The 10,354-nt window shown below is 45.8% G+C and overlaps 1 protein-coding gene across 1 annotated transcript; it reads right to left on the bottom strand.

The window, feature by feature from the left end:
• Positions 1–7,720: 7,720 nt before the first annotated feature.
• On the bottom strand, positions 7,721–10,202 carry ADRB1 (adrenoceptor beta 1). The gene has a single exon (XM_026494177.4). It carries the CDS (start codon positions 9,967–9,969, stop codon positions 8,569–8,571), a length of 1,401 nt encoding a protein of 466 aa, XP_026349962.1. The 5' UTR covers positions 9,970–10,202; the 3' UTR covers positions 7,721–8,568.
• Positions 10,203–10,354: the final 152 nt, after the last annotated feature.

The following is a 10,354-nucleotide window of genomic DNA, read 5'->3' on the forward strand; positions in this document are numbered from 1 at the left end:
AAATCTGAATTTCCAAAGGAAATATAGGGTCACATCAGATCTTCTCGCAGTGCCCAGCTCTAGGCAGGCCTGTTAACACTCCGTGCCTGGATGGCTGCAGGGGCCAGGGAGCTTGGGTCTCTGGTTCTAGTCAAATGGCCAGGGAAGGTTCAGAGTGCATAACCCATGCCAGGCAATGCACTGGGCATCAGAGAGTTCAAGACAATAAGACAAGGAGACAGACTTAGGAGATCAGATCAAAACTGCTCACCTGTTGCCGTGAACAAACGACTGTGCTCTACAGCCTCATCTCCACTGGGGGCACGATCTTCGAGCATTTTCCAGGCCCTCAGTCCTGTGCCCATAGAAACCTGCTTGACAAAAAAAACATTTCTCTGGGTCAGCTCCTGAGGTTGAGATATAAAAACCAGAAAGCCAATTTAATAATGAGCTCATCTTTAGTACAGGAGAGTAAGCGAATCTTAATTTTTTGATTTGGAAAATGTGATCATTGATTATTATGAAGGTTAAGATGTTACATCCACCTGTCATGCCTCTGGCGGCAAGTCGCTCTTTCTAAACCACTGCTTTTCTCGTGACACTCTTGCTCATCAATCTCCGTGCTTTCAGGAGGGTTAGAGTTCAGCACTTTTGTATTAGCCTTCTGATCCATTACCAAATGACTTTTCCAACTTCATCTTCTAATTACTCCATCAACATGAACTGCCTACAATTGGCGATTTGTTTGAAAATTCATCTTGACTCACATACTTCTGTGGTTTTGCTCCTGCATTTCTCTCCCCCTTGTAACTTCTCATGGAATGGCTTTTCATGCCATTTTATCTTCATATTCAGGATCCACATAGGGTTATGCCACCCCCTCCACCTATTCCCCTCTCTGAACTCTAGAGCTGAAATGTCAGTACAGGAGCCACTGGCCATACGTGGCTACTGAACACTTGAAATGTGGCCGGTCCCAATGAGGATGGGCTACAGGTGCAGCATACACACCGATTTTTAAAAATGTAGTGTAAAAAAAAAAAAGTAATGTCTCATTAATATTGTTTGATACCAGTCACACATTGAAATGATAATACTAAGTTCGCCTGTTTATTTTTACTTTTTAAAAAAATGTGGGGGTGCCTGTGTGGCTCAGTTGGTGAAGCGACTGACTCTTGGTTTCAACTCAGGTTATGACCTTGAGGTTGTGGGATTGAGCCCCGAGTCTGGTTCTGTGTTCAGCAGGAATCTGCTTATCTCCTCTGCTTCTGGCCCTCCCGTGCGCACAGCCTCTCTCTCAAATAACTAATTAACTAAATAAATAAAATCTTTTTTAAAAATAGAAAAACGTGGCTACTAGACAATGTAAAATGAAATATAGAGTTTGCATTGTATTTCTGTTGGATAGCACTGGTCTAGAGCCCTTACATTCAGCCCATGTGTCTGGCGCTCAACCATGCCTGCGTCCAGGTTCTTTGTCAATTTTCACATGTGAAGGTCCAGTCTCCCCAGCCAGAGTGAGTACCTTGGGGACAGGCTCAGAGTCCTAGGCTGGCGGCATCCCATACAGCACACTCACCCAGTGCCTAGTCCCCTCGATCTTTTAAAAAACAGCTGAGCGTGTGAACCCCATCTCACATCTCAAAGACTAATGACAGAAATCCTCTAAATAGCTCAGGTGTCTCCTGAGCACATCTAATGTGAAGAAATTTATTTAGCCATATAGGTATATTCCTACTCAGAAGAGAGTTGTAAACATTTGCCATTTGGGGAGGGAGTTTTCTTGATAGCCTGTTTGGAGAAATATTGCCTGTTTTGTCCTGTGTTCACAAGGATGCTTTATGCATGGACCAGAAGGGCTTATTCATTTTCACGTTACACTTGAAACTTTGTACAATATTTTTTCAGGTCTTCAGAATATTGTGGCTCTGGTGACATTGAAAAAAAATTAGCACGATTCTAGGAAGGATGATACTTTGATGCCACAAGGCCAGGTGACACACATAAGACTTTACTGTGCTGTATTTCATTCTAGCCTCGAGCCGGGAGGAATTCCTGGAGCTGGGATGAGTCCCATTTGAACAACAGGAAGAATGAAAGAATTGGACATTTGTATGAGTACATGGAAATAGTGCCTGGAAAGCTGAGGAAGGGGTCACTATGTTTCATATATATCATCAGAAGGATTTCTATACAGAGAAGAGTGGATCCATCAGTCATCCTTTGTGAGAGTCTATGGGGATCGGTCATGAGTCAACACAGCAAGAGGGATTTGTGTTAGCTACAAAGGAAACATCTGCTGATACGACAGGCTATAAAATGGTGAGTCTTTATATCTTATGCTGAATTCCATCAATTTCCGTGGTCTGGGTTGATTGAGGTGTAGACTTGCTTGAGTAAAGTGGTATTGTTTACTAGACATAATCGAAGTCCTTCCCACACCCGAGAGTCTGGAATTTTTCTTAGTGACTCAGTTTTACTTAAGTATGTGACTTACTTTTACTTAAGTATGCCTATTTTAAGAAAAAAAATTATTTCAGGGTGGATCACAGAATCATTTAAGCACAAGGAATTCTTTAAGAGGACCGTCTTACTAAAATGCTACCTTTAATGGCTTTAGAAAAATCCCTGGAGTGAAGAAAATGTTACTGGAACATCTATTAATGTTTACTCTTTAAAAGCATTTTTAACAAGGACATCAAGATTGCAGGTGAATTCCTCCAGTTAACGTAACAGATATGTTAAGTCAGTAATGTTCCGGTAGGTTTGTCACTGTTTATGAAGTTGGGAACAAAGAAACCCGATACCCTGCAAGCCACCAAAGAGGTAAACAAAAAGACAAACTTCCCTTGCTCTCAGCACTTTTCACCTCTGAATTGCTATGCCCAGAAAAAGAGAACAATCCAGAGAGTTGCTTTTAGCATTTACAACTCAATGCAAATTGGAGAGGGGAGCAACTTTCCAAATTGACTTACTTTTTTCTCAAAGTGGCTGTGGGTGAAAAATCATTAAACAACCATTTTTCCTTAGCACATGGCAAACAGGTTTTTTAAGCCGGTGTTTGGGAAGGTTATTTTATTCAGCTGCGGTTTCTGCAGAACTTTAAATGTGATAAAAAAGGGAAGCACCGTTTGTTTGGATGCATGGGGAATTATATATATATTTTGTTCTTCTTAGCCGTTCCTGTCACTTAAAAAGAAAAAAAAAAAAAACAACCAGGGATTTTTGTGGGTGGAGTTGCAAGGAAAGGGAAAAGAAAGTTAGGAGGAAGTATTTGAAATGATAGACTTCACAAAGCAATAAACTCCTATCTCAAAGGGTTTCACAAACAATGGCTACTGACCAGGCTTTGTGGGAAGTGAGCCTGAGTGACAGGGAAACCAACCGACTTTCCCAAGGTCATTGGCCACAATGGCCAGCCAGAGCAGCCAAAATCTTTGGACCATCTATTTGAACAAGTTTTGCTCTCCAAGAGTAGAAATTTACCCACGCTAGCCTAATAATGACTGGGAAAAGTGATTTACACATAGTTGCAGGTGGACTAGCTAATGGTAGTTAACCTTTGCAATCAGGGTACTGAAAAACTGAAGGTCATATGGTTAAAAACTGAAAAATAAAGAAAAACGGAAAAATAAAGCTTAAGAAAGCCCCATACCCTACACTCAGTGTGAAGATCTTGTATAGGAAATGTGCAAACAATAGTTAAAAAGTTTTCTTCCACTCGTAATTATGAGCAATACTGAAATTCTCAGGAAGAAATCCAAACTTAAGACATTTAAAATGCATCATAGGTAAGTTTTGTGGCATAAATAGGAAGAAAATTACAGCTTGATCTTGCTAATACTAATTAGCAGCTATAAGCAAGGGAATGTGGAGAGAGAGGAAAGGAATTGTAATGAGTGCATTGCTATATATTGAAAATCAGAGCTTTAGGAAACTGTTGATGAGAAATGCTGCCATGAAGAGGATTTATCTAGAACTAGATGTCCTAGATATTTTAAGTTCATTCAAGAAGTGAAGAAGTGCTCAAGAGAAGGACTGGTGAGTGTGGTGGGTCCCAGACAAGAACTGGCTTCAGGTACAGAAGGTAGACAGGTGTTCAGAGTGTTCTTGGCACGACACGCGAGTGAAGGCAAAGATTTATAGGGTGTAGACGGTTACTTCCAGTGCTTTCTTGGATCCTGCTGACATTACTGTGAGGATCGTGCTCTAACTCTGACGTGACAGTGTAAACTTTCCCTTGGGGCCGCTGTTTTTCCAGTCTTTAGAGCAATTAGATTTGGAAGGCTATTAACTGCTCCATCAAATGACCAAATTGTTTTGATTCAGAAACTCTCTCTCTCCTCCCACAAAAGGGTAAAAGGACTCTGCTGAAGGTAAATTAATCCACAAAGTATTTATAGAATTACCACCTCATCGATTACATTCTAAGGGTTATCTAGTACAGACTCTTTAAGTGAAAGCAAGGTAAAAGTGGAAACTTCGGGAGAGGTGTATTTCTCAGAAAGTAGTCCGGTGGAGTTGGCTGAAAAATCGTAGCAATGTAGCAATGCAATTTGGGACACACTGAGTCACAAATTCTAAGATTCAGGAGCAAGATTCTTGATGGAAATTTAAATAATGTGGTGGGTATGTGTGAAGGGGAAGAAAGAAATTAATTTAATTCCATTTGCTGATGTGACTGGAGCACAACTATTTTTAGGTATAATCCAAACAGTGCATATCTTCTCCATTTTGATTAGTAGCAAATTGGCAGGGATTCAAAAGAATTAGTATTTCTCAGCACGATATGCCAGAAACGTACAAAATAAAACTAAATTGTCTGTGCCAATGTGCTTAATTTGAATTACTGCTAAGATTTGTTCTTCAAAAGAACTAATGGGTCCAACTTTGTTAAAAAAAAATTCTTTTAAAGCTTTTCACATATGGCAGCAAAACTTAATCATTTTCCTTTAGACCCTTGCTTAGAAGCCCTTGCTAAAAACTTAAATGATAATATCATCCTGATACTTTGGGTGCAGAATTTCCGCCTGGCAATTTTACATATCACCAGAGGAAGTTAGCATGTTCAAAATGCAAAATTAAAAGAAGCTAGGGAAATGTGCTTCACAAGGAAAGGTTTCACAATAGCCACTTAGAAGTTATTAATAATTCAAAAAAAGAAGTTATTAATAATTCCAGTTCCAAAGAAAGCATGGACTAAAAAAATAAGAATCATTTGCAAAGTTTTATCTAGGCAAGTTCACCAAAGGGATTCAGCTATACGCTATACCAATTACCCATTTCTGCACTGGAGGGAGCATTTATAGATGCGGGAGCATCTTGTTACGAGTAGAGAACTTTGCACAATCTCAACATAATTTCCAATGAGGTGAATCCATGAATCTTGATCACACTGAAGGTCACTTTTTAGTTTTAAGGTTTATGCCTTGGAATTTGGTGCACACAGACCTACGGCATAAGGTTGATTTTCTGCATAGTCACTGCTGTCCCCTGTCATTTGCGGTGTGTATTATTTCACCAGATTAAACAGGATTGACAGTTCTCTCCTCCCATTGCCATAGCTGTTGGGATGGACAGCCCCGTTGCCTGCATTGCTGTTACCAGTCAATGTCCGTCTTCTTCAAAAATAACAAAAAGCAGTTATCCTGGAGAGTTGGAAATCACTGACCCGGTCTGTTTCGGAATCCTTGTAATCCTCAGAGTACTCAAGGGATCCTCGAAAAATCTTTCTCTATTTCCTACAAATGCAAACTGGTCCCAAGATTATAGTCATTTCTTATAATTCACATAAGAGTTTCGACCAAGTAGTTAAATTATAGATATTTGTTTATTAAAGTTCAAAGGAGTGTCATGATTTTAAGACCTGAGGTTTGATGGGCCTGGAATATTGGGCTGGGAAAATGTCTTTTTATTTAGACACAAGGACTTATCTAAACAAAATAACAACAAGAAGTCAGGAGAGGGAAGCATTACCCTGGCACTTGAGTGTTCTTCAGATGAAACTGTAGGCGTCGTCTATTAATTTTCTAGTATAAACTAAAGAACAAAAGTCCTAAGACAATGCATCTTATACCCTCGTGGGGTAAGGAAGGGTAGAAGTGGGCTCTGTTGATTTCTTGGGGAAGGAGTGAGATTTCATCCTGAGATTGATTTTATATCTCCAAATTAAGTTTCTTTCAGTATTTTTCTTTGTATTTTTAAGTAAGTTTTGCCACCTTCCTCCTCCCACCCCTCTTCTCTCTCTCTCCCCCCCCCTTTCTTTTTCCTGCAGAAAGGGGTTAAACTTTGCAGCAGCTTTTGTTCATAAAATCTTCTCTTGGTCTCTAAAAACTACAGCATTAACCTTTCTCAGAAGACTGTCTCCTGGTCTTTAGAATATTCCATTGCAAATGTGGCTTCCCTTAGCTGAGAATAGTTTCTTCAGGAGGAGTCAAAACTTTATAATCCTCACTTTGGTTTCTTTCGATCATGAAACATAAAGCTTGTTTAAAAATCAGAAGATAAAGACTTCAACTTATTCTGGAGAATGCAGAATTAATCCCAGGATGGAATTTCACTATCCTTTCTTTAGGGACCGATTTTATGAAAAATATCCTATCCATCTGGATGTCACAGTTTTGCTGGGAAGTTAAAGATTTTCACATTTGCTCTTACCTGTGACCTGCTTACCCCCCAGATTCTGGAAAAATGGTCTATTTAATTATATAAGAGAAAAAAAATGTTGACTTAGAAAGCTGTTTTTATACATTTTTGCTTAAGCCTAAAAGCACTTTTCATTCTAAACGGCCACTGGAGAAATCTGCACACACTGGTCATCCGTAGGCTGTGATTTTCTCCTGGAAAACAAAAACAAGATGTGTGGAAGCCACTTACCTCCTTCCAGGCAGGCAACTCATTATTCAAGGAGTTAAGTTTTTTCCCGTGCGTTTCTGTGCAAAGTTGCAGTTGATTTACCTGGCTCTATCACTTTTTTTTTTTTTTAAAGATACACAATCCCACATGTTACTTCTTAAGTCAAGTGCAGCAGATGGGATCTTGAAAACATCTATAAGTAGTCTAGAATACCTTGAATCCGGCTGTGAAAATTTAGGGCAAGTCTGCAGCTCTCAGTAGGTGCACGCCTTATTTGGTCTAGAGGCATTTTGCTATGTTACTGAGTCATGAAAAGCTATTAAAAGAGCTCTATGGGAAACCCAGCCTATATTTTGAACAAAACAAACTGTCTTTTCCATTATCACTGACCCCTTCCTTACAGACACACGGTACATAATCTTGATTGTGCTTCATTGGTATTTATTGCACATGGACCAATCCCTCACACAGTAGTTAGTTGCACCAGGGTATAAATACTTGGTAAAACACACACAGGAAATACCATTTACACACGAGTGCTAAATTTTACCAGCAGATTCACATGGGCACTTGGACATAAAAAAATAATAAAAATCCTTAAGATAATTATATTTGTAATATGGATACAGTTACAGTACCATGATAAAAGAGTATAAAAATGTATTTTTCCAATAAATCATTAGCTCAATAACATAACAGACAACAGAAGTAGAGTTTGAATTTTATTTTAGTTTTGTAAGATCTGCCCCCTGCCCCAGTTAAAAAATATTTAATTTCTTTTTGTGCAAGTAGTATCTTGTGTGGACTTTACAATTCCTAACACTGTGCAAAAATGGTATTTGGAACCACTCCTTGTTTTGTGTTTTGTTTTTTTACCCATGTGTGCAGTAATCTGAACTGTTTCCTCCTGTTTTTTTTTTTTTCTTTTTTCTGTCCTGTCTTCAATGGACAGAGTCACATGTCACAGAGGCTCAGCGCCTGGTCCTCCCAACTAATATTGATACATAAATAAGCTGTTTAATATAAACAAGTCTTTCTATCTTGCTGTGCAATGTGCACAGTGTGAGGTAGAAACCCCTCAGCCTGACCACCGAGGCGCGCGGGGACAGGTTTGCCCTACTAAAAGAAAGCAAGGTGAGGCTTGTTCCAAGAATAGCTTAAAATTTCTTGAAACTGATTTTTGCATCCATCCTTTCCTTTGCTTCAAGAACAGGAAAAATCATTACTCAGGAATTAAAATGAAATTTCTCTGGAAAGCAAAGGAAACATGTCCTGACAACTGTCATTCCCCCTTCTCTCTGTCCAGTTGGCTGCTTCCGTTCCCTGGAATGGGATGGAAGCCAAGTTGATAGACTTTTACGCTTCTCCCTTCCACTACCCCAGTCCTCGAAGCAAGTGTCAAAAACCACCTGGAGGGAAAAAAAAAAAAAGACAACCCAAAAAACTGAAGATGCATTACACGCACACACCAAAGAAGGCCGAAGCACACACAGAAAAAAGGAACCCAAGACAAATCTGCAAGCCACTCTCCCACCCCTCCCCAAACTTTCCTTTCTGTGCAACGGTCCGTGGCTTTTGTGTTTGTCTTGGATGAATCCGACGAGGTTTGCGGGCTTCGAGTTCACCTGCTCTGGGTCTTGCGTAAACACAGATCTCTTTCCCCTGGGAAGCCTTCAGGGGCGCGTGGGTGTTCTTGCTCCCGGGGCGCGGGGAGCCGGCAGCGCGCGCCGGGCCCTACACCTTGGATTCCGAGGCGCCCGCGGTGCGGCCCGGCTCGTCCAGGCTCGAGTCGCTGTCCGCCGCCGCCGCCCCGCCGTTGCAGCCGGCCCAGGGCTCCAGCAGGCGCGCGGGCGGCGCGGCCCCGACGTCGTCGTCGTCGTCGTCGTCCGAGGCGGCCCCGGGCGACGGCGGCCCCCGGGCCCGCGGCAGGCAGCCCGAAGCGCGCGGCTGGTCCCCGGCGGCCGCGTGGCTCCCGTGGGCTGCCCGGCGCGCGCAGCAGAGCAGGCGCTGGAAGGCCTTGCGGAAGTCGGGGCTGCGGCAGTAGATGATGGGGTTGAAGGCCGAGTTGGCGTAGCCCAGCCAGTTGAAGAAGACGAAGAGGCGGTCGGGCACCAGGTCGCGGTGGAAGGCCTTGACCACGTTGGCCAGGAAGAAGGGCAGCCAGCAGAGCGTGAACACGCCCATGATAATGCCCAGCGTCTTGAGCGCCTTCTGCTCGCGCAGGGCCACGAGGCGCGAGGGCCGCCGCTTGCTGACGCGCCCGTTGGCCAGCGGGGCGGCGGCGGGGCGCGGGGAGCCGGGCGCGGGCGCGGGCGAGGGGGGCCGCGCCGGGCCGCTGAGGAAGCGGCGCTCGCAGCTGTCGATCTTCTTCACCTGCTTCTGGGCCTCGCGGAACACCCGCAGGTACACGAAGGCCATGATGCACAGGGGCACGTAAAAGGAGACGACGGATGAGGCGATGGCGTAGGCCCGGTTGGTGACGAAATCGCAGCACTTGGGGTCGTTGTAGCAGCGGCGAGCCTCGTCGCCCTCGGCCCGCCACCAGTGCATGAGAATGGGCAGGAAGGACACCAGGGCCGAGATGGCCCACACGGTGCACACGAGGGCCCGCGCCCGCGCGCGGGTCAGCAGGCTCTGGTAGCGGAAGGGCGACGTGATGGCGAGGTAGCGGTCCAGGGCGATGACACACAGGGTCTCGATGCTGGCCGTCACGCACAGCACGTCCACCGAGGTCCAGAGCTCGCAGAAGAAGGAGCCGTACTCCCAGCGGCCCCTCATGACGATGGTGGCCCCGAACGGCACCACCAGCAGCCCCATGACGAGGTCGGCGCTGGCCAGGGACATGATGAAGAGGTTGGTGAGCGTCTGCAGCCGCGGCGTCTTGGCGATGGCCACGATCACCAGCACGTTGCCCGCCACGATGAGCAGCACGATGAGCGCCATCAGCAGGCCTATGCCCGCCGTCCACTGCTGCGACAGCGGCGCGGGGCCCTCGCTGGTCGGTGTCAGCGGCGAGGCGGACGGCGACGCGGGCACCAGCAGCCGCGCCGCAGTGGCCGCGCCGTCGGGGAGCGGCGCGGCCGACGACAGGTTGCAGGGCTCGGAGGCGCCCAGGGCGAGCGCCCCCGCGCCCATGCCGAGCTGCGGAGGCCGGGGGCGGGGGGTGTGGCGGGGTTGGGCCGTGGTTGGGGAACACCCCAGGGGCCCGGGCGGCGGGGCGCGCGGAGGGAGGTCGCGGCCAGGTCAGGACAGCCGCTGCGCGGGGCCGGAGGCATGGGCGCCGGGCGCCTTCCCCGCCGGAGCCGTGCGCTGTCGCCGCCGCCGCCGCCGCCGCTGCTGCTGGAGCCGCTGCCGCTGCTGGAACAGCCGCCGGGACCTCAGCATGTTTCTGAGCGCGCTGAGCCCGCAGCCCCGGCACCCAGCACCCACCCCACCCCGCTCCCACTCCCCCAAGCCAACCCCCGGGACCTCGCGTCAGGCTCCTGCAGCCAATCCAGGCAAAGGCCCGCCCCTATCTAGT

This window comes from Ursus arctos, unplaced genomic scaffold (assembly GCF_023065955.2).
Source record: "Ursus arctos isolate Adak ecotype North America unplaced genomic scaffold, UrsArc2.0 scaffold_7, whole genome shotgun sequence".
NCBI lineage: Eukaryota > Metazoa > Chordata > Mammalia > Carnivora > Ursidae > Ursus > Ursus arctos.